Here is a 25,422-nt window from a genome sequence, read left to right as displayed (position 1 = left end):
TATTAGCTAGCTATCCTCTAACCTTAGTTCTCTCTTCAATAATGTAACTACATAACTTGCTGCTAATGTTATTATGTTAGCTAGCTCTCCCCTAACCTTAGTTCTCTCCCCAGTAACGTAGCTAACTCGCCGCTAATGTTATTATGTTAGCATGTTGCCTAGCTCGCCGCTAATGTTACTATGTTAGCTAGCTATCCTCTAACCTTAGTTCTCTCCCCGGTAATGTAGATCTCTGTTCGCTAATGTTATAATGTTAGCATGTTTGCTAGCTCGCCTCCAATGATACTATGTTAGCTAGCTCTCCGCTAACCTTAGTTGTCTCCCCAGTAAGGTAGCTCTCTCGTTGCTAATGTTATAATGTTAGCATGTTTGCTAGCTCGCCTCTAATGATACTATGTTAGCTAGCTCTCCGCTAACCTTAGTTGTCTCCCCAGTAATGTAGCTAGATAACTCGCTGCTTACATTAGTATGTTAGCTAGCTTGCCACTAACATTAGCTAGCTCTCTGTTAACCTTAGTTCTCTTTCCGGTAACGTTAGCTAACTCACAGCTAAATTTAGCATGTGCTTTTCCGCCGGCATTAAATGCAGCATCTGAAAATGTAATACCTACAGCAAATTTACATTAAATTTAAGACAATTTAAGACACTTTAAGACTATTTAAGGACCTGCAGGTACCCTGTTTATTAAATACATTAAACATGCTGCATAGCAGTGGCACATGCATATCATGCACCCCAGAAAAAAGCTTTATTTTAACTCACCACTGGAAGACACTGCATTTCTCCAATAATTTAACACCATTAGGGTGGGCAGACAGAGTACCCAGGAAGAGGAAGTAGTGCTGGCTGAGGGTGTTGAGGAGACCGTTGCTCTGTAAGCTGCGATCCGGTTTGAGTCCAGATGAGGAGGACAGCCACTGAACAATGTCCTTCACCAGGTCCTCCAGGTACGCCTGTCCATCCTGAGAAGAGGGGAAGCGGGCAATGAGTTTAAAAGAACAGAAATGTACTGAACTGTAGAAAAAAAATAAGAGACCACTTGAAAATGACAAGTTTCTTTGATTTTATCAAATGGAAAACCTCTGGAATATAATCAAGAGGAATCATGGATGATCACAAGCCATCAAACCACCAAACTGAACTGCTTGAATTTCTGCACCAGGAGTGAGAAGCATAAAGTTATCCAAAAGCAATGTGTAAGACTGGTGGAGGAAAACCAGGGTTATTCCACTAAACATTGATTTCTTGACTCTTAAAACTTTATGAATATGAACTTGTTTTCTTTGCATTATTTGAGGTCTGAAAGCTCTACATCTTTTTTGTTATTTTAGCCATTTCTCATTTTCTGCAAATAAATGCTCTAAATGACAATATTTCTATTTGGAATTTGGGAGAAATGTTGTCTGTAGTTTCTAGAATAAAACAACAATGTTTATTTCACTCCGAGAATCAGAGAAAGAGATTCAGAAACTGAAGTGCTCTCTTATTTTTTTTTCAGAGCTGTATATCTTTTCTGGGGTGGTCCTGATGAGAGCCAGTTTCATCATAACGTTTTTGATGGTCCGTGCGACTGCACTTAAGGATACTTTGAAAGTTCTTGATTTTTTTCCCCTTAAAGTAATTTTTCTTTACTTAGTTGAGTAGTTCTTGCTTCTTATAATCTGGATTAGAACATTACTCAAATATTCACTATTCACTGTATACCTGTAACTCTACCTCTTCACTACTTTACTTTAACTGATGCTCTCAAACACTTTATTAAGAGACAAGAAATTCAAGTAATTAACTCTTGATGAGTTCAGCACAGCTGTTAACTGAAAGCCTGAATTCCAGGTGACACTACCTCATAAAACTGACTAAAAAATAGAGACAAGATGTCAAGAACATTTTTAAATAATGAAGAACGCTGCATTTCTAGAGTGTCTAAACTGGTACTGACTGGTACTGTATATCAGCAAAAAGATCTGATTTCACAACACACATCCACCTCGCCTCCATTTGGCTTTATTTGCCCTCACCTCATCTGACTCCAGCAGGAACTCAATGAACTGGCAGCCGACCACCGTCAGCTGTTTGGCCTTGCTGTGGTCCAGCTCCAGGCTGGCATACAGCTTACTGCTGGGTTTATAGAAGAACAGGAGCCTCCGAACAAACCTACAATAAAAAATTACACATTTATCTGATAAATTTACCAGCTACGACAGCACAGTTACAGTGGAATACAATAAAAATACCATATTCTTACTTGTGCATCTGTTCATCTTTGTTGCTGCGCAAGTTAACATTTGGCCACTGAAACAATAATGCAAGAAAACATGTTTTAATTATAGAGAGTAAATGCAAAATTCAAAACATATAGAGATTACATGTGCCTATATATAGTACGCTGATTTATGGAGCTACTAACCTTTAGTATTGTACCGATAAGGATCCAGTTCCAGTCCAGGTTTTGCTTGTGATTGAGAATATGGCTGTCTCTGAGGTTCATCAACAGTGCATCCTCAGTATCCTTAAACAAAAACACCACAGTTAAGTGATATAACACTTAGGGACCCAATTTTAGCAATCTTTAGGTGAGCCGTCAATCACGTACCAAAGTGTCAGTGTGTCTTTGCTATCGTAACGACAGGAAAAGTACACCTTGCGTGACTTAAAATGTAAGAAAAAGGCATATACTAATTCTCTTCATTAATCATGAGTGTGTTTCCTTTTAAGAGGCAGGGGTGCTCCAACTTTAGAGGATTGCAATTTTAACAGCGCAGCTACCTTGATATGTCTTCTAAAGGGAAATGTCAAATGACACACTGACTGGTTTATTTTACATTATGCCCAAACACACCCATGATTAATTAAGAGAATTAATACATGCCTTTTGCCCAAGGTGTACTTTTCCCATTGTTACGACAGCAAAGACATACTTACACGCCTAAATCAAGCTGCACGCTGTGTGGTTGATGGCTTGCCTATAGATTAATAAAATTGCTATTGTATTTTTCGCACTAGAAGGTGCACTTAAAATCCTTAAATTTGCCCAAAAATCCTCAGTGCGTCTTATAATTCGGTTCGCCTTATGTATGATTTTTACCAATCAGGTATTAAAGAGCAGTAAAGCCACTCTGCTGAAGAACACCTTTATATATATTTTTTTTGTTTAGTTCTCCAGCACAAAGACTCGAAAGTGGAGCAGTATTAGCATTAGTCGCTAACCACGCTAAGCGGTAGTACTTTTGCCGTTCAGAGGTGAGTATTATTGGCGTGTAGCCTGCTGCTAACCCCAACAAGCACTGCTGGGGTAGCATTAGCATTACCTCTTAAGCGCTAGCTCTTTGGCTGTTCATAGGTGAGTATTATCGGCATTTGGCCTGCTACTAACCCTGGCTAGCACTGCTGGAGCAGCATTAGCATTACCTGCAAACCGCTCTAAGCACTTTCTGCACGTTTAATTTTTTAAAAAAAGCTACATGAGAAAAAACGCTAGCTAATATCGCCCTGGCTTACTGTAAGACTCGGGGTTCTTCAATGTTAGGCCTTTGGGCGGCATTAGCCACTAACCCTGCACACTTTATGTCATGGGGACATGCCGGCTATACCTTAATCACATAAATGTCTTTCTGGGGTCTCAGTTGCTGCTCTCGGCAGTAGTGGGCAGGAGCTGACTTGCGGACGATGTGGTCCAGGTAAAGGCTGTTGGGCTTGGGGCCTCTCTTCTTCTTCTCATGGAAGCGCTTCAGGTAGTTTACTGCAGCACTGGCACGTCTAACAGAATCAGAGAGAGAGATAAAGAAAACTTCAGCATCTGGAACATTTTACTGCATCTCTTACATCAAGAAGAAAGAAGAAAAGAGAGAAATCCTTACAGCCGCTTCTCCTGAGGGATATCGAAGGAGGCCGCCATGTTCATGAGCGTGGGAAGGCAGTGCAGGTGGTGGCTATGGGAGTGAGGGAGGATGGTGTTGGCCTGCAGAGGAAATAAGACAACAGTCAGATTAAGGAAAAGCCTAAATGCCTATTCTTAAACTGCATTAAAATAGAATTAAAATAAATACAGTACCAGTCAAACGATTGGACACACATTCTTATTAATTTTTGTTCTTTATTTGTATTATTCACTACTTTGTAGATTTGCATTACTCACTTTAACTCCCCATAAATCTGTGAACTTTAAGTTCTTTAAGTTGTAGCTATTATACCATATTTGCACTACTATTATACGGGTTCTTTTCAAGTCAAGTAGTTTTATTGTCAATACTGCATATGTTCAGGACATACAGAGAATTAAAATTACGTTACTCTCCTTCCTAAAAATTACAGCAAGTACAGAAATAAGATATAATAAGAAATAAGATATATATTATAAAAGGATGGGAGACACTATATGTTCAATACAACAAAGACACAAATAGACATAAATGAGACAGAAGACAATAGTGCAATAGTGATTTGGGGGGGGGGGGGTTTAAATGGGATGGGATGGGATTAAGATGGGATGGGATTAGTGCTGGGCGATATGGGAAAAATCATATATCATGATATGGAATTTTTTATATTACGATAACGATATATATCATGATATACCGCATTTAATATGTTTTCAGTTATTCTTTGAAAAATATGACAAAATAATATCATTGCTTACTTTTTTCCAACTTTTATTTCAAAGTGACATTAAACCAAACTTTCACAAATGAGAATTACTACCTTTTAGTGCAGCAATATATATGAATCAAATGAAAACAGATGAGGTAGATGCAGTAGCTAATTAAAAAAAATATATATATACAGGTATTTTACTTGAGTTATCAAAATAAACTCAATTAACACATTTTTTTTAAGTGTCCGTCAAATAATGTAAAGCAGCGTCACGTCGCAAAACCACATTATGAAGCTTTTTTTGCGAAGATTACTTTATTATCACTTATATAAACCGAGTTTATGCAAAGTGACCACGCCCATACATTTCATCATAGCCTACTTTATATATTTGCATGAATAAATGATGAAGTTACTGTAGAAACAATAGAGACAATAGAAGGTAAGTAGCACGATAGACACTTTTCTATTGTCCCCAAGATAAATATCGTCATATCGCACAGCACTAAATGGGATCATGTACTTGTACTGTCATTCCATCTTAATCACCCCATCATCATATTTTTTTTTGTACTTACTGTCATTTTTAGAAAGAAGAGTAACAATTTCAATTATCTGTATGTCCTGTACATATGCAGTATTGACAAAAAAAACTACTTGAATTGACTTGATGAAACACATATGCTATGTTAGGTAGTAGGCCATAAAAACCCAAATATGTTTTTTTATTATGTCACATTTTTGCCATATTATTGAGTACATGATATGATATGGCACATCCCTACTACTGCAACAAAATACATGTTTTTTTAATTAATTTATTAACATTTTTTATCCCATTTTCAAGGTCAATAACCCAACCTACTCATTAGAACACTACGATACAGCTCTGGTTAATTTATTGTGATATAAAATGAAAGGAATAAATACCATGTGCAAGAGTTCTCCTAGGAGGATGGTAGCTCGGACTGAAATGTTGTCATCACTGCTAGTGACTACTTCCACCAACCCCTGAGGACACAGCAGGTTTCAACAAGCACAGACATCAGATTCAACACTTACTTTACACAGTGAGCTTCCTGGAGTCTAAATATTCAGCAGGACTGTACTGGGGCATGCAAATATATGGGCATCCTATATGGACCCAAAAAACCTGTTAGTTTAAAGATTTAGGACAACACTAAACCCCCTGATTTTAGCTGACTAACAAACTATCTGTGCACTTTTAAAGTTTCCAGTGACTCATTTAAAATATCAGGGCCCTCAGGATTCTACCAATAAAATGTGGAGCTACTATGAGTTTGTTAATGATGTAAAAATAGTCATTTATTTGATGGGTAACTCTATGCCCCTATCACTAGCATTGTAACCTGTTGGGAGCATTGGCATCTATTTGAGAATGCTGGGGGTAAACGGAAGTGAGCTATTCGACAAAAGTCAGACAAAAAGTTATTTTAAATATATTTAAAACACTAACCTATACATTCTCTCCTTCTTATATCACATCACTGTCACCAGGACAGTGCTTGTATGTATTTATTATTATGAATAAATATTTAGCTTCATGAAGAAATTTGATGCCCTTAAAGAGTAAAGGAAAACAAATCCTAACTTTATTTATGGTAATTATGAGCAATTAGGCGATATGGCCCTAAAATAATATCCCAATATCTTGTGGTATTTTCGTAAAGGAAAATAATATTTTATAATATTAAAAAATACAAGAATTTTATCAGAATTGTAACAGAAGTCAATGATCCAGAATGTCACGATACTAATAATAATGCTCTCCAAATATCTCCATATATCCAGGATTAAAAGTGAAAAATAGTAAAAAATTAGTATCCTGATGTGATAATTAGGGGTGGGTGATATGGCACCATATTTCAGGGTATGATATCGTTCCCCATACTCAAAAAAATGTTGGCGATATTTTGCATACGATGCGATATGGCACACCCCAACTCTGCGAATATAACAATAATTATAGCATACACTGTCCAGCCAGAGTTTATACATTGCAATATTGGGTCCCACTTTATAATAAGTGTCCCTAAGTACTATGTAGTTACACGGTAACAATCTATGTAACTACAGTGTAACTACTGATGAAGTACACATTGTTACAGATTAACTACAGAGGTACAGGTTATGTAACTACACATGTGTATTTAGGTTAATGTTGACTTGTGTAAGTACACACGTGTACCAGGGGGAGTGTACTTACACAAGTGATAGAGCAAGTGTACTTACACATGTGTAACAACGTGTGTGTACTCAATCAGCCCTAATTACATTCTAAACAATAGCTGTTGGATAAGTTTATACTCAACTTATCACACACACTATTACATATATGTAAGTACACTTGCTCACTTGAGTAAATACATTCACCCTGGTACACATGTGTACTTACACATGTCAACATTAACCTAAATACACATGTGTAATTACATAACCTGTACCTCTGTAGTTAATCTGTAACAATGTGTACTTCATCAGTAGTTACACTGTAGTTACATAGATTGTTACAGTGTAACTACATAGTACTTAGGGACACTTATTATGAAGTGGGACCCAATATTGTAAATGAAGTATTACTAATTCACTAATTAACAGAGATCCCCAAACTTTTGCATGCCAATGTACGTCCATGGCAAATACAACATTCCTGTAAAAGTGACTGACACAATATTCCAATAAAAAGAGAGACACATGCTTTCGAATAAAACAAGCTGTACCTCTAGAAGTCCACTATTGATGAAGGCAGAAAGTACAAGTGCAAGGTAGTTATCCATCAGGTCAGGCCTACAGAGATAGAGGAAGATACACACTTTATACCATAAGTGCTTTCGGCTTTTAGCTTCTGTGCAATTCCAGTTTTATATCTGCCCTCCTCCCCCCTCAGTCATACATCATTCTCGTCCTCGGGAGATCTCACCTTGACCGCGCCCGATGAGGGAGGATAATTTTTGCTTCTGAGGCCACGAAGCCATCTGACAGCCTCCAACTGTCCTGAAATCTGCTAGGATCTGCAGGAGGAAAGATGGGGAGGCATATTTAGCTGTTATTATACATTCTGTACATTATATATATATTATACAGTGCATGCTAGGGGTGGCAATATTATATCATACACAATATATCGTGACACAGAAATATCATGATATTAAAAATCCATATTGTGATAATAGGGCTGTTCTGTCTTAAAAGTAGTCTATTATTTACTGTGAAGCTTTAGGTGTATTTATTGTATAATTGTTTTAGTTTGCAGTTTATATGCATGCACTAAATATTCTGCAATATTTTCTGCTGCATTATATTATTTTATGCTATATTATTTATTTTGCCACATTATGATTATTCTGTTATACTATTATACTATATTCCTGAAATGAATGAATTATTTTAGTCTTCCTATATCGCCAAGTATATCGTTATTGCAAAAATACCCTGAAATATCGTGATATTATTTTAGAGCCATATCGCCCACCCCTAGTGCATGCCTAAAGTTTAAATGTGGCATTAACACATTACACATTACACACATTACACATTCATTACTCTGTAGGTAGAAGTATAGAGACTAGGGTTAAATAAAATACTTCTGTAGAAGTTGAAAAATTATCAACTCAAGGTTTTTACTCTTTAAGTAAAAGTGTTTAAAAAAGTACTGATTTAAAAACTACTTAAAGTATAAAAGTAAAAGTAATACAAGGGGGAAAAAATAAAGCCACTCAGAACAAAAGCTTAGGCCACGTCCACAGAGTCCTATAGTGCACTACTACCCCCCCCCCTCCCCAAAACACCTGTTACTAAAAGTCATAATGACTATAATGTTAACATATTAAAATGTTAATGTTGATAATATAATTTGGGATGCACTAGGCTGTTCCCTGTTTCAGCTGCATATATGCTGATTGTAAATTAATGTATTTTAGTAGAATGTAAATATATTAAAGAAGCTTAGTTGGACTGGAGTTTGTCTGGATGGAGAGATTTATCTGGATGTTGTCTCAAAAATGATTAATTACTCCAGTAAAGTATAGATAACCAACAAGTATTTGTAATTTAATACTAGACTACTCTAATCAGAAGTAGGATTGTGAGATATTCTTGGGGATATGACAAATCATATATTTTTTATATTAATATACATGTTTTAATTACTGTAAATATAACTGCTTCAAACATTTAGCAGCAACAACAAAAAAATATCATCTCTATAAAGCATATTTTATAAATAGTAACATACAAATACTTTAATTTTGTATACATTGAGAATAATGTGGCATCAATATAATTAAATTAACAAAAGAGTACAAAAGAGCAAACATAACAATAATATAGCTTTATAAAGCTTCACAGTAAATAGCAAAACAAATAAAAAACAGAATAATTTTTACACTTCAGAATTTTGATCATATAACTGTCACAGTGATATGGCACATCCCTACCTATAAATGCTCAGAAAGAAAAAGCCCCGTCACATAATAATTTCTATTCATAGCACAGCGTCATACTGCAGATTCAGCGCCAGCGTTCACGCCGAGTCAGCACTCACCAACACTAAGAAGAGCTTCAATGAAGTCTTGTGTAACTACGGGCACGGGGAGACGAAATATGTCATACAGCACCTCCAGCAGGCCTCTCTGTAGAAATAACATCTCATATCAGAACAGATCACCACTACAGCAAGCTGTCATTCAATTACGACAAATCACGACTCACTGGTTAACGTTTAAATTCAATATATTGTATAATATAAAGGTTAAAATAAAAGGGTAAGTGTTACTAGAGAATTAGTTAAATAAAATCAAATATACAATGTAATATACAATGTAAAAATGTAAAAAGCCTTGTGTAAGATTAAATAGTTCACATTACAAGCCTTATTAAAGTAAGAGAATGCTCTGTTGAAATTGTGTAATTAGACTGAGCATGCTAAAAAAGTACTTTAAAAACGTGCATTGTGATGATGACTCTGTTTTGCTCTCTTTTATCTTGACAGTTAAGTCTGGGTTATTGAAATCCTATACCAAAAAGGCTTCGAGCAAAATGTCTCGGTACTACAGAGTACACTCACGCAGTCTTCAGATATTCTATTGTCACAGATATTCAATAGACCACTGAAGTTGTGTCGTCATTTTGTAGTCGGCACAATGTTGTTTATGCCCATATTTGGGGCTCCTTTGGGGTTCCGTGTCTAAGCCGTCCAAGTCAATATGGGATTTGAATGGGCTTTTCAAAAACTGGCCTCTGTCACATTCTGTGGTAAATAAATATGTTCAGAACCCTGTACGTTTTATTCTGTGTACATTTACTTCCTTAATATCACTGGATCCTCTTTATTTCGAGATTGTTTAAGGGGACTAATAAAAAAAATGCTAACTTTAAGCTAATGCTTAACTGACGGCACCGCACTGCGGCTAGAAATGACCCCGGACTGGATTCTGCACAACACCAGAAACTCCCATCAGAACTCCCATCAGAAAGCGTTTTGGATTATTATGCTTCTTCACAGAGGATCATTAAAGCATTTAAACAGGTGAAAACTCTTTCAGTAATGTTGAGCAGGGTGATGTTGAGCAGTGTAGACTGTGTTACAGCTTTAAAAGAGCAGATAATAACCTAAAGTCGCTCTCAGTTCAGCAGCGCTTCCCTGCAGGTTTAGTATTTAATTACGGTCATTAGTTTATACAAATTACAACACCTGACCCAAATATTCAACTAACAACTAACTAATCAACTAATCAACTAACTATCTGCCCTCACTGAGGCGCCAACCAACAAGAAAGACCCATTTATTTCACTGCATATTGAAGACGGTAAATGTTAAAACGTGTTACAGCTGGTTCTGGAGTAACACTGTCCTGTTTTAGTGATTTTATGCTGTGACACTCTCAGCTCTCCTCAGTAAGCGCAGAAAGTTCATTATTAGGCTCAGCTGTGTGTAAAAAGCTCCTCCTAACTTACTGCTGGAGTTCTCTGGTGTTGCGCCGAAAACAGTCCCCTGCTAATCTCTGCAGCGGCGCCTGGAGGTCGGTTCACTCCGCTGTAGCATTAGCTTAAAGTTAGCATTTTTCTCATTACAACTCTTAAACGATCTGGTAATTCAGAGGATCCAGTGAGGTTCAGGAGTAAAATGTACACAGAATAAAACGTACAGATGTCTGAACAGATTTATTTATTTTCCACAGAATGTGATAGAGGCGGGTTTTTTAAAAACCCCATTCATTTTTCTCATAGGGAAAAAACACTTAGACACAGAAGCCGTACGAGCACTACAGAATGACGCACAACTTCAGATATTCTATTGTTTGTAGTGATGGAAAAAATGAAAGATTAAAGCACGTGAAGGAGAAATCTAGGACCACATTTAAAAATGACTCATATTTGGCTAACTCTTTCTGTAGCACATTAAAACAACACAGATTTGAGTCACTTCAGGCTGGTAATGTGAACACAGCCTATAAGATACCCCTCAAACTGTCTCTACATACCCTCACTTCCATATTTGGTATACAGAGTAGGCCAGTAAGGGACTGGATGCCAGAACTGCCTGACTTGCAGAGGTTAATGATGCCTGGATTCAGAAAAAAAACAACATACAGGTCAGTAACAGACGAAAAAGAAGTAAGATCAAAATCTGGAGTAACGAAAATACAGATAACTAAATTACTTTTTTTTAAATTATGATTAATAGTTAACTTTAAGTAACATGTTATTACCATTGTAATGTATGAAAATATTAAATACTGTATTTTTCGCACTATAAGGCGCACCGTATTATAAGAAGCACTTCAGTAAACGTCAATTTTCTGGTCTATTTTTATATATAAGGTGCACCGGATTATAAGGCGCATTATGCCATACTAGTAAGGAACAGGGGTGTCGCCATGTTTTCCTTCAATGTCAGCAGGCTACAGGCCAATATACTCAACCTCTGAATGTCAAAACATCTAGCGCTTAGCATGGTTAGCGGATAATGCTAATACAGTTCCAGTCTCCAGCCTCGGTTCTGGAGAACTAAACTGAAACTCCTGTATAAATCTGTACTTCAGCAGAGTGGCTTTACTGCTCCTTACAATCTTACTGAATTTATACATAAGGTGCTCCGGATTATAATGCACACTGACGAGTTTTAGGACAATTAAAAAAAAATACGATCAACAAATTCAAGGGGAAGTCAGATCACTTACCAGACCATGAGCGAAAGGAAGCAACAATTGACATCTTACTGGCCAGAAATCGAGCCTCTCTGTCCTCCCTAGAAAGAAAACCGTAGGTGAAATTCACTGCACTGCCATTATTTACTATGTATTTTGTATTTTTATATGCATGCAATAATAACAGGCATTTACACAGTACAATGCACAAACTCCTACTTTGTGAGTCCTCTGCTAACACACAAGCTACTGAAACAAGTAAAATAAAATACTATGACATTAGTTAAAGACTATGGACAATATTACACTCAATATACAAAATAGGGAACATTGTAATCTAGGCTTAATAAAGCTGCTAACATTGCTGTGGATTTGTGCAAAGTCTGCAGTAGATACATGTGCACAAAGTGCACTGTGCAGTAGTTGGTCATGTCATCGTAAGTTGCAGAAAGAAAGGCAGTACTATGATAAACGCTACTCACTTGAGCTGTCCCTCTGCAGTGTCTGGGTTGTGTCTGTAGTGGAAGTCTGTATAAGGTGCCAAGATTTGCTAAAAAAAGAAAGATGAACAAAAAAAGTGCATTTCTTTAGTATTTTTTATTTTTTTTACAGTACTGCAAAACAACATACCATAATACTCATGTGTATCACTATTATTGTAAGTCTCCAGTTAGAGATGGAAAAATTAATTGGTTATTAGTGTTGCACGATATTGAAAAAGTTCCTTGTTCAAACACTTGGTACGGAGCTTGCAGACCCCTATAGACCCTAGTCTCTATACTTCTACCTACAGAGTCATGAATGTGTAATGTGTGTAATGTGTAATGTGTTAATGCCACATTTAAACTTTAGGCATGCACTAGGGGTGGGCGATATGGCTCTAAAATAATATCACGATATTTCAGGGTATTTTTGCGATACAATATACTTGGCGATATAGGAAAACTAAAATAATTCATTCATTTCAGGAATATAGTATAATAGTATAACAGAATAATCATAATGTGGCAAAATAAATAATATAGCATAAAATAATATAATGCAGCAAAAAATATTGCAGAATATTTAGTGCATGCATATAAACTGCAAACTAAAACAATTATACAATAAATACACCTAAAGCTTTACAGTAAATAATAGACTATGTTTAAGACAGAACATCCCTTTTATCACAATATGGATTTTTAATATCATGATAATTCTGTGTCACGATATATTGTATACGATATAATATTGCCCACCCCTATGGGCTATACCCCCCATCACTTGCATTGTAAGCCTGTTAGTAACATCAGCTAAAAGCTTACTCGTTATCATGTTTCACTGCACTGCAGGATCGCTCCTTTAACTCCACTAACCGGACTGCACTCTCAAGAGTACATAAAAGAATAACAAGATGGTTTCCCAGTACTGGTTTTCTAAACTGAGTACAGAAAGTATGTCCCATACCTCCAGCTCAACATCAGAGCGCACATACTGGCGTGTGTGGGGGTGATTGAGCAGGTGAAGAATGGTGGTCATCAGAGCTTCGTTGATGCGGCTGAGCTGGCAGTCGATCACATTCTTCAGGATGGTTTTGAGGCCGCCCCTCCGAGCCACAATCTCTGGATTCTTCAGTGCTGTAGTGAAGTGACCAATCACATCACTTTACATTCAGCTCAACAAAACAGTAAAGTAAAACGTCTTTAGTGTGTGTGTGTGTACGCGCCACCCACCGAGTTCACATATAATGGCGATGCAGGCGCGCACCATGCGGTCGCGTTCCTGCAGGCCATCGTTGCCTACGGCGATGAGGGAGTTGGTGATGGAGCTCGGAAAAAGCTGAGCGTTCACAGTGATCATCTGGAACAAGAGACAGAGAGAGAATATTAGTCAACTGGGTTATTAAACAGTCTTGATGTAGAAAAATCAGCAGGGTAATTTAAGAGCCTCACCTTTCTCACCAGTCGGAGTGCCTGGGTTCTCTCCACCTCATTACTCTGTTGAATGTCTATGCACCTAAACACAGTGAGGAGACAGTGATACGTTACAGTAATGTGTGATAATTAAGATTATATGAAGCAGGAAACTGATATTTCACACAGTTCTAATTATTTGCCCTTGTGATTTTAATGAACAATCAATTAATCAATCAATCAATCAATATAACTTAAACTCTCTTGCTCCCTCCCTTGCTCTGTCTTTCCCTCTCTAGCTCTTGTTTTGTCTCTCGCTCACTCACGCTGTCTCTCAATCTGTCTCTCCATCTCTCGTATTGTCTCTCGCTCACTCGCGCTGTCTCTCTCTCTCTCTCTCAATCTGTCTCTCCATCTCTTGTATTGTCTCTCGCGCTGTCTCTCCCTCTCTCAATCTGTCTCTCCATCTCTCGTATTGTCTCTCGCTCACTCACGCTGTCTCTCCCTCTCTCAATCTGTTTCTCCATCTCTCGTATTGTCTCTCGCTCACTCAAGCTGTCTCTCCCTCTCTCAATCTGTCTCTCCATCTCTCGTATTATATCTTACTCACTCGCACTGTCTTCCTCTCTTGTATTGTCTCTCTCTCTCTCTCTCTCTCTCTCTCAATCTGTCTCTCGCTCACTCACACTGTCTCTCCCTCTCTCGCTTGGTCTCTCCCTCTCTTGTATTGTATCTCGCTCTATTGCGCTGTCTCTCCCTTTCTCAATCCGTCTCTCAATCTGTCTCTTGCTCACTGGTAATGTCTCTTGTTCTGTCTCTCCCTCTCTCAATTTGTCTCTCCATCTCTCAATCTGTCTCTCCATCTCTCGTGCTGTCTCTCCCTCTCTCTCGTGCTGTCTCTCGCTCACTCACTTTGTCTCTCCCTCTCTTGTATTGTCTCCCTCTCTCTCAATCTGTCTCTCGCTCACTGGCACTGTCTCTCGCTTACTCACGCTGTCTCTCCCTCTCTCGCTTGGTCTCTCCCTCTCTAGTATTGTATGTCGCTCTATTGCGCTGTCTCTCCCTCTCTCAATCTGTCTCTCCGTCGCACATCTCTCAATCTGTCTCTCGCTCGCTGGTACTGTCTCTCGTTCTGTCTCTCCCTCTCTTGTATTGTCTCTCGCTCACTTGCTATGTCTCTCCCTCTCTCAATCTGTCTCTCGCTCACTGGTACTGTCTCTCGTTCTGTCTCTCCCTCTCTTGTATTGTCTCTCGCTCACTTGCGATGTCTCACCTTCTCTCAATCTGTCTCTCGCTTACTCGCACTGCCTCTGCCTCTCTCACTCGGCCTATGCCTCTCTTGTATTGTCTCTCGCTAACTTGCGCTGTCTCTCGCTTACTCACTCTGTGTCTCAATCACTCGCTTTGTCTCTCGCTATGTCACTCTGTGTCTCCCTCTCTCAATCTGTCTATCGCTCACTGGCACTGTCTCTTCCTCTCTCGCTAGGTCTCTCCCTCTCTTGTTTTGTTTCTCACTCACTTGCGCTGTCTCTCTCTCTTTCTCTCTCGTACTGTCTCTCGCTCACTGGCACTGTCTCTTCCTCTCTCGCTCACTTGCTTAGTCCCAAAAAGGAAACAAACCTCACTATTCACAGCTTTGAACTATGTGAACTATTGTCAAAAACTTCCAAGCTCAATACAACATGAAACCAATATAAAAACGAAAGTTTAATTTAGCTATTTTATCTACTAAGATTGCCTCTGGAAGGTTTAATATGTAAAGATGTACAATCGCAATTATTCTATCTTAAAAATCATATTAAAACAGTTAAAACAGTCATTTCAATTGATCAAATTAATAGTCTCATAACTTAACGGCTAAAACTGTCCTCTATTCTCACTGTAGATGCAATGCAAATTCACTACATTTGTTAAAGCTAGATGAGAAACTGCACTGGTGTGTAAAATTGTAAGTGTCACAGCAGGTGCCCTATATAATGACTTTCAGCAAAACTGCACAAAGAAGAGAAGAAGATTATGTCAATAAAATATGCCCTGAGAAACAGACGTAAGTGTGGTGTTTTATTGTGATTCTCTGAGGTGCGACCCTGTGGCTGGAACATCCAGTTCAGAGAAGATCCCCTGCGGCAGGCTGAGATGCGCACAGACAGCACCGGCACAAAGGGAACACCACATCCCTGCTGCAGAGCTACACTGCAGAGCCCAGTGCCTCACAGTGATCCTAACTACAGCTGACTTTCACTTCCCAGGGTCTCACTCAGCCTCTCTCTAACACACACACACACACACACACCCTAACATGAGCTGATCCAGTCTTCTCTAAGCATTAGCTTCAGCACTACTATCTACTTCAGGGTCTTTAGAAAAGGACACTGGCTAAATGTCCCCAATTCAAACCACCAATGATATACCAATACTGTACAACCTACAAGAACGAGCTCAACCTACCTGGAAATCAGGTAATCCACCTGGAAGCGGAGAACCTTCTGAAGAATAGCGGCGTCTTTGATCAGGTAGCGGAAAGCTCGGAGACCTGCAGCCCGAACTTCCTTGGCTTCGTTAAGTAAAGCCAATCGGAGGCTGGAAACAGACGCAGAATAATAAAGTTATTTCACTAAACAGGGTATAACAGATGCTCCTCTCTGCAGAAAGTAGTAGAACTGTTTACTTATGGCCACTGTAGTGCTCTACTAAGAAAAAAATAAATCTGATTAAAATGTGTGGAATAGTCCGTTTACCATTACTATGTTTAATATCACCACTTATTTACCACTTACTTATTTATTTGCTATTTATTTACTCCTAACCTACATACAATATCACGGGTCACGACTACCATGCTTCCTCTAATCACATTTATCTTATCTTTGGAAATTGTGAAAAGCAATAAACAAAAATATACTAAAATTGCTTTTTTAAGACAATTTAAAACAAACTAAGACCTTGTTTTACCACTTTCAGACCCTGCGTCCGTTAAAACAGATATTATCTATTTTCTTCTGTTCTTAAAATGTTCTGTAGTGCATAACACTTTTTGAGACCTGCTGTCTATGAGAATTGACCATGAACCAGCCAATGAAAAAAAAAAAAAAGTTTACAAGCCATTAAAACAGAAGCTTTTAGAACACTTAAAAAAAAAAAAAAAAAAAAAAAAAAAAAAAAAAACATGTTCAGTGATAGTTTGTGAAATAAAAGGTTCATATCAAATATAAAATAAAAATATTAAAACGTTTGCAATGCAATGGACATTTAAAATGCATTGGATTGAATTTGGTGTTTTCCTTTGTGTGCATTGCAGACAGAAATTAGAATTTTTATATTTTTTCACCACTGGAACAGAATTCAGGTCTGAAAAGGTTAAGTAAACAAGTTTAAGATACTAATACCCTAAAGAATCAGATACCCTGATTAACTACTACTATGTGCAAATGAGTGCCGTCAAAATGTTTATTCCTGTTTAAGGCAGGACTCACCAGATAATGATTTCATCATAGGTAAAGCCAAACTTCTCTTCTGAATGGCCGATATTGCAAAGTAGCTATGTGAGAGGTAGGAGACAAAGAGGCAAGAGACATTAGTACAGCATGATAAGTATTCAGTATAATAAGCATAATAAAGGTTAATTAAAACAATAGATCTATTTAAATTGCTAAAGTAGCACAGCCAGTATGGATGGGCCCATGGTAATAGTGTGGTCAGCACCGTTTGGTCTTTTTACTGGCATACAATAAATATGCCTGCAAGTATTGGTTTTAAAAGATCTAGACATGCAATATAATACCACTATAATTTGCATCTATAATTATTATACGTGTCCATAAGACAACATTAGTTTCTGGTAGCTGTGATTCTCACAACTTCCACACAACAAAGTGTCAGGAAAGGGCTTTAATAAGGCTATGGATTTTGATTTACTCTGAATGGAACTGCTGAACACATCTTGTTTAGTTAGTCTAGCAGACTTTAAAAATGTGTGGCTAACATTGAAACTGCCGGTCTGAAACTGCTGGCCAGAAACTGAAAGTGCTAGCCCAAAACTGAAACTGCTGGCCCAAAAATGCAACTGCTGGGCCCAAACTGAAACTGCTGGTGTGAAACTACTAATCTGAAACTGCTGGCCTAAAACCGCTAGTCCTAAACTGCTGGCCCAAAACTGCTGGCCTAAAACTAGAAATGCTAGCACAAAACTGAATCTGCTGGTCAAAACCTGCTAGTCTTAAAGTGCTGGCCTAAAACTGAAACTGCTGGCCAAAAACTGCTAGTCTTAAACTGCTAGTCTAAAACTGCTAGTCTAAAACTGCTAGTCTAAAACCGAAACTGCTGGCCAAAAACTGCTAGTCCTAAACTGCTGGCCTAAAACTGAAACTGCTGGCCAAAAACTGCTAGTCTTAAACTGCTATTCTTAAACTACTAGTCTAAAACTGCTAGTCTAAAACTGCTAGTCTAAAACTGAAACTGCTGGCCAAAAACTGCTAGTCTTAAACTGCTAGTCTAAAACTGCTAGTCTAAAACTGCTAGTCTAAAACCGAAACTGCTGGCCAAAAACTGCTAGTCCTAAACTGCTGGCCTAAAACTGAAACTGCTGGCCAAAAACTGCTAGTCTTAAACTGCTATTCTTAAACTACTAGTCTAAAACTGCTAGTCTAAAACTGAAACTGCTGGCCAAAAACTGCTAGTCCTAAACTGCTGGCCCAAAACTGAAACTGCTGGCCTTAAACTAAAAATGCTGGCCTAAAACTGAAAATACTGGCCGAAAACTGAAACTGCTGGCCAAAACCTGCTAGTCTTAAACTGCTGGCCTAAAATTGAAACCGCTGGTCCGAAACTGCAGCTTCTCTCCGGCTCTTCAGATGGAGGACAATGACACATTAATCAAATAAAGATTCAATTTAACTGAAAATTGTATCCATTCTTCAAATTGGAAAAACCCGTAATCTGTGTAAACGGATCGTTACAGTGGAACTGACACAGTGAACAAGGCTCCAACGCCATCAGACATGAAGACAAACCTTGATGAAGTTGTTCAGGTGACCCAGTTTGCGCATATTGGAAACACCCTGCTGTTTGGCCACATTTTGGAGGATCTCTCGCAGATTATCTTTAGGGTCTGAAATGAGAAGAGACCGGGAGAATTTACAGTACAGAATAATTACAGAGTTACAGAAGGAAAATATACTTCAACACAAAAAACAATTTACCAATTTTAGTCATTAAGTTTTGGAAAGTGAGTAAAAAACTTTAGTGCATGATCCCGCTTTAAATGCAGAAGAACCCAAATACAGTACCTGTCAAAAGTTTGGACACAATTAAAAAAAACAAAAACAATTAAGGGACATGTTTAGTTTAAAGGAATTACGTAGTAAACAGTAAAAAAGTGTTTGTTCTCCACATTAATGGTTGATTGAGGTGATTTAATTGGGATGAGCTGGAGCTTCACAGCTTGAAGGAAAAGCAGCAACTATTATTCAGCACCTCTAGGAACTCTTTCCTTCAAGACGCAGAGAAAACTATTTCAGGTGACTCTCCCTCATGAAGACACTGAGATTAAAATACCATTTATCAAAGACAGAAGAATCTAAAGTATAAAACATATTCTGGTTTGTTTAACACTTTTTCTTTACAGAATAATTCTGCATGTGTATATGTTTATACAGCTCTGGACAAAAAATAAGAGATCACTTCAGTTTCTGAACCAGTTTCTCTGATTTTGCTATTTATAGGTTTATGTTTGAGTAAAATGAACACTGTTGTTTTATTCTATAAACTACAAACAACATTTCTTCTAATATTGTCATTTAAAGCATTTATTTGTAGACAATGAGAAATGGCTGAAATAATAAAAAAGTATTCAGACCTCAAATAATGCAAAGAATATTTGGTGGAATAACCCTGGTTTTAATCACAGTTTTCATACATCTTAGCATCATGTTCTCCTCCACCAGTCTTACACACTGCTTTTCCATAACTTTATGCCTTTATTCCTGGCGCAAAAATTCAAGCAGTTCAGTTTTGTTTGTTGGCTTGTGATCATCCATCTTCCTCTTGATTATATTCCAGAGATTTTCAATTTGGTAAAATCAAAGAAACCCACCATTTTAAGTGGTCTATTTTATATATATATATATATATATGTATATATGCACATATATATATATACATATATATATATATATATATATATATATATATATATATATATATATATATATATATGTATATATATATATATATATATATATATATACACACATATATATATATATATATATACACATATATATATATATATATATATATATATGCATATATATAAACACATTTTTATCCCAGGAAACTGGAGAAGCTAAAATCTTGTCTCTTTTTCCCTTTAGTGGACTACAGACACACTGCACTACATCAGCATGATTGAATCACTGCGAGTGAATCCTCTCTGCCACACAGCCAATAAACAATAAAGAGACAACAGTGATGAGATAATGTCAAAAGGGCACAATTTGAAAACACAAACATCTAATTTTCTATAGAAGAGATGGGGCTGTTGGATAAACACAGTTCAGACGTCTGATACAATCTGAAACATCTGCCCGTATCGTCTCACTCGTCCTATTAAATGGTGCTTCTCTGTGCTGCACGTTAATTTAACAATGGCTGTTTGTGAAAGCTCTGAACAGAGACGCTTGTGTTTATAGACTATGCTGCCGCAGTGTGACAGGAACAAGTAAACCTGGTACAATTTACATCCCAACTCAGAACACAATTTCACAAATTCAAATAATATCACGATATTCCATGGTATTTTGTGCGATAACGATACTCTTGGCGATATGACAAAACACTGAATTAAAAAAATATTTCAAGAATACACTACTGCAACAAAATGAAAATTGCATTTTATTATTGTATACAATATAATATGGCACGCCCCCTTACTGAGATATACAAAAAAAAGAATTTGATCAGATTTGTAACAAAAGTCAATGATCCAGAATATCATGCTACTAATAATACTAATAATGCACACCAAATATCTCCATATATTCAGGATTAAAGTAAAATAAAATGATACTGGACAGATATAATCATTCTCTAGTAGATATAACATATGTTTACAACGCAGCCAGAAGTCTAGCAAGTATACTGCTAGCTTAAGCCTTCCAGCATGGATGTGACTTTAATTTCATTGTGCTTTCCTAGTGATAATAATATGGGAAAAAATCTGTTCATCATTCCAGCTCTCCAAACCATCACTGATTGGTGGAAATTCACACTAGACCTCGAGCAGTTTGGACTGTGTGTCTCTCCACTCTTCCTCCAGACTCTGCTCCCTTCATTTACAAATGAAATGTAAAATTTACTGATGATCAGTGATGGTTTGGAGAGACATGTCATCTGCTGGTGTTGATCCACTGTGTTTTATTATCAAGTCTAAAGTCAGTGCAGTTTTGTTTTCCCACAAAATCTTATTTAAGCACTTCATGCTTCCCTCTGCTACTGACAACTTTTATGGAGATGAGGATTTCATTTTCCAGCAGGACTTGGCACACTGCCCACACTGCCAAAAGTACCAATTGGGTCTTATACCTGTATAATATTCTAATTTTCGGAGAGACTGATTTTTGGATTTTCATTGGCTGTAAGCCATAATCATCAACAATACAATATATAAATATGTAAAATAGATCACTCTGTGTTTAATACATCTATATAATATATGAGTTTCACATTTTGAACTGAATTACTAAAATAATGTATCATGTATTTCAATAATATTCTATTTTTTGAGATGCGCTACTAGTATGTAAAAGGCTCATTAACCTTAAACCTTAAAGGTACTCCTCTTTGTAAAGATGAAATAAAAAAAAAACTACATTTATAACACACTTTGTACATGCAATTCTGGAAAACAATTAAGAGACCACTTCAGTGACTGTTGGGGAGGTTTGAGATAGCAATGAGCATCAATATTATACAGCTCTGGAAAAAAATGAAGAGACAACTTTAGTATCTAAATCAGTTTCTCTGATTTTGCTATTTATAGGTTTATGTTTAAGTAAAATGAAAATTGTTGTTTTATTCTATAAACTACAGACAACATTTCTCCCAAATTCCAAATAAAAATATGGTCATTTAGAGCATTTATTTGCAGAAAATGGGGAAAAGGCTGAAATAACAAAAGATGCAGAGCTTTCAGACCTCAAATAATGCAAAGAAAACAAATTCATATTCATAAAGTTTTAAGAGTTCAGAAATCAATATTTGGTGGAATAACACCGTTTTCATTTTCATTTTCAATAATCACAGTTTTCATGCATCTTAGAATTATGTTCTCCTCCACCAGTCTTACACACTGCTTTTGGATAATTCTATGCCTTCTATACTCCTGGTGCAAAAATTCAAGCAGTTCAGTTTGGTGGTTTGATGGCTTGTGATCCTCCATCTTCCTCTTGATTATATTCCAGAGGTTTTCAATTTGGTAAAATAAAAGAAACTCATCATTTTTAAGTGCTCTCTTATTTTTCCCCAGAGCTGTGTACAGCAGTTAGAAATGTAAGCTATAACTACAGACAGAGAGCTGCTATTTTTCTAAACTTGTGAAAAGCTGCAGTGGCAGATTTCTTGCTGTTAATACAGTCGTGAACAGACCTTCAACTGTGAGAAATATAAAATGCCTAAACACAAACAAGCTGATATAACTAAAGCCCTCTCACTGCCCAGTACCTGAACTCAAAAGGATGTGATACTCCTAATTGCATACATAGCTCTCCACCAGAAATAGAAACCAGAGTTCTGCGTTCACCTAAAAACAGATGTCTTAACAGGAACTCAGAATAGCACAAAAGCCTAAAACGACAAACACCACATTGTTGACAGCGTGTGAAGTCACAGGGTTTATCAACAAAGAAGGAGAACTCAGTACAGAAAGACTCAGAAAGCCTTACTGCATTCAAGCTCAAACAAATGTCATTCCTGCTTTGTTTTGGGTTATAGACAAGATATACCCTCACCATTAATGAGACATGGAAGTGTACAGTAAACACTATGGGAAGGAAGCAGTGACAGACTTTCTGAACGAATGACTAAATGACTAAATGACAAATTACTGCAAATACATTTAGCAATAGCAAAAAAGTAATATAGCCATAAATAAAAGTGCATAAATAAAAATAAACTGTCTGATTGCAGCAAATCTCTTTTTCAAACAAATATCCTTTTAGTAATGCCCTTAAATCCTTAATTCAATGCAACTGTACATCCTTAGCTTAGTTTAATCGTTTCCCCACAAAGCTGTGGAAGTAGTGAATGCCCACAACAATATGTTGTTCCTCATTACATAAATACATGTTTTTGTACCTTACTCAAATATACCACATAGATACTGTTGTGCACTAAATTTGCAAACACTAAAAAAAAAATAAGTACAGATTTGTACTTAAAAGAGTACAAAGCATTTCGCTGGGGCTGTAACTTATATTAAGGTACAACAGAGCACCTTTCAGTGAATATCTTTTTTTGTACCCATGTTTTTTTGTACCAGTAAAGATTAAAAACATTATAAATCAATTGAACATGTGTCAAGAATGTGATGATTTAAAATTCTGTTTTTCAAATACAAAATGTATAATTCAAATCTATATACTGATACAGAACTGTGATAATGTACCTTTTGGCTATTTAAATGGTACAAATCTCTACATCCTGCTGTTAGGAAAAACTTTGAACTTCATCTGACCCTCTAAAGACCAATGTTATTCCTTTCAGGGTACACTTATAAAAAATGTACTATTGAGTACACTACTTATATTGTACCACTGTTGTTTAATGTGCAATTAAGACTGTGTGTTTTGCTTTTGGATACTGGAAGATAGTCTTTTGGACATTCCCACACCAGCTAGCCAGCTACTGTTTATACACACACATGCACACAGAAAAACAGAAGCATTTTGGGATTTGTAGTAAGTACAACTTCTAAAAACTTCTGTGTGTTTTCTGTGTTTTTATATCTGAATTCTGCTTTTATTCCACAATTCAGTGATTGCATCTGTGTTCTCTGCATTACAGAATCCACACAGCCCTAGAGGTGGACCTTTGGACTTTTTGGTTTGGTCCAGACCAAAATAGCAGATGCAGAAGTAAGCCTGTCACTATAAAAACAAAAATAACTCTCAATAAAATTCCATTGTATGCCATTGTTATAATGACAATATAGTATCATGAAAATCCAATAATGATCTGTTAATGGGCAACAAACCTATTATTCATACACTGGAACTGGAATAAAAATACAACAGATTACACTCAAAACTAATTTACTGTACTTACAGTAAATGTACTGTAAATTAACTCTTACTTTAAATTAACCAAAGGGGAAAATAGTACAAGACCTTAAAAGGTATTTTGGCGGAAAAGCACTTTTTGAGAATTCAGAGCTGAGTGGGGCGGGGTTAATTAATCAATCAATCAATGGTACACAAACACTCAAAATATGCAAATCAGTAATACCGACCACACTGCTCAGCTCAATTCTCCCAGTTCACCATTCTGCCCCACCCCTAAACCCATACATCACCAAGTGCCCCTTCCAACGTGCTCCTTCTTTTTTAGCATTTTTAAAATTCGAGCTAAGGGTGTTAGTGCCCCTTTAAACAATCCAGGCTGAAGGCATAAAAATAAACTGTTGGCGAGGTTTGAATTTTTTTTTATTCTATAAACTACGGATAACATTTCTCCCAAATTCCAAATAAAAATATTGTCATTTAGAGCATTTATTTGCAGTGCACATATATTGAGAAATGGCTGAAATAACAAAAAGATGCAGAGCTTTTAGACCTCAAATAATACAAAGATGTTTTGGGAGTTCAGAAATCAATATTTGGTGGAATAACCCTGGTTTTTAATCACAGTTTTCATGGATCTTGGCATGTTCTCCTCCATCAGCCTTACACACTGCTTTTGGATAACTTTATGCTGCTTTACTCCTGGGGCAAAAATTCAAGCAGTTCAGTTTAGTTTGATGGCTTGTGATCATGCCTCCTCCTTTTGATCATATTCTAGAGGTTTTCAATTTAGTAAAAGCAAAGAAACTCATCATTTTTAAGTGGTCTCAATTTTTTCCAGAGCTGTATTTAGATAGCACCCTGGTTGAGTTAAGTGAGTAAATGAGGAGCTTTTAATGAGCCTGATTGTTATATTAATAGCTATGTGAAGCAGCAGCAGCGAGGTTATAGCTATAGGCAGCTGGGCTGGGCTGGGCGGGGCTGGGTGGTGGTGGTGGTGGTGGTGGTGGTGGTGGTGGAGGTGGTGGTGGTGGTGGTACTGTTTGGTGGTGATGTTGCTGCTGCTGAGACAGATTATGGGGCGGCAGGGAATAGCAGAACCCCGCAGGAACCTGTTTATATCTCCCCTACACACTCACACTCCCCCTGAGCCCTGTTAATCAGCTCTCCCCGCGGATATCAGCAGTATAAGAGCAGCAGGTTTCAGTGTTTATATATCTGTGTGTGAATATAATATACAGGGAGAGTAACCCACCTCTACTGAGATCCAGCGGTACATTCTCCTCCCCGCTGTCATTCCGCCCTGTTAAACACACACACACAGCGCTCAGTTACCCACACAGCCTCCGCACAAACACCCGCCCCCAACACACCGCCTTCTCCCGCAGGACAGACCCGCCACCGGCCCCGCACCGAGCCGCTAACCCTCACCTCGCATCCGTATACTCCGGATAGGACGAACTCGGATGCTAACCGCCATCTTTCCAGAGACA

The 25,422-nt window shown here is 37.4% G+C and overlaps 1 protein-coding gene across 1 annotated transcript in view; it reads right to left on the bottom strand.

Annotated features, from left to right (window-relative positions):
- rictorb (RPTOR independent companion of MTOR, complex 2b) overlaps positions 1-25,422 on the bottom strand; it is a 55,315-nt gene extending 29,893 nt beyond the window's left edge. Inside the window, exons 1-21 of the mRNA XM_022675946.2 lie at positions 25,361-25,422; positions 25,185-25,232; positions 18,665-18,762; positions 17,129-17,193; positions 16,104-16,235; positions 13,695-13,758; positions 13,476-13,602; positions 13,210-13,379; positions 12,243-12,310; positions 11,794-11,861; positions 11,095-11,177; positions 9,156-9,243; positions 7,533-7,623; positions 7,333-7,399; positions 5,522-5,602; positions 3,859-3,959; positions 3,592-3,757; positions 2,409-2,510; positions 2,247-2,293; positions 2,020-2,155; positions 764-963 (exon numbers count right to left, since the gene is read on the bottom strand). Of these exons, the coding sequence (XP_022531667.2) occupies positions 764-963; positions 2,020-2,155; positions 2,247-2,293; positions 2,409-2,510; positions 3,592-3,757; positions 3,859-3,959; positions 5,522-5,602; positions 7,333-7,399; positions 7,533-7,623; positions 9,156-9,243; positions 11,095-11,177; positions 11,794-11,861; positions 12,243-12,310; positions 13,210-13,379; positions 13,476-13,602; positions 13,695-13,758; positions 16,104-16,235; positions 17,129-17,193; positions 18,665-18,762; positions 25,185-25,232; positions 25,361-25,409 (2,051 nt within the window). The 5' untranslated portion in view covers positions 25,410-25,422. The remainder of the gene's footprint in view (positions 1-763; positions 964-2,019; positions 2,156-2,246; positions 2,294-2,408; positions 2,511-3,591; positions 3,758-3,858; positions 3,960-5,521; positions 5,603-7,332; positions 7,400-7,532; positions 7,624-9,155; positions 9,244-11,094; positions 11,178-11,793; positions 11,862-12,242; positions 12,311-13,209; positions 13,380-13,475; positions 13,603-13,694; positions 13,759-16,103; positions 16,236-17,128; positions 17,194-18,664; positions 18,763-25,184; positions 25,233-25,360) is intronic.

This window comes from Astyanax mexicanus, chromosome 17 (genome assembly GCF_023375975.1).
Source record: "Astyanax mexicanus isolate ESR-SI-001 chromosome 17, AstMex3_surface, whole genome shotgun sequence".
In the NCBI taxonomy this organism is placed as follows: Eukaryota; Metazoa; Chordata; class Actinopteri; order Characiformes; family Acestrorhamphidae; genus Astyanax; species Astyanax mexicanus.
The sequence above is the reverse complement of the archived record's forward strand: the minus strand, read 5'-3'. Positions and strand labels throughout refer to the sequence as shown.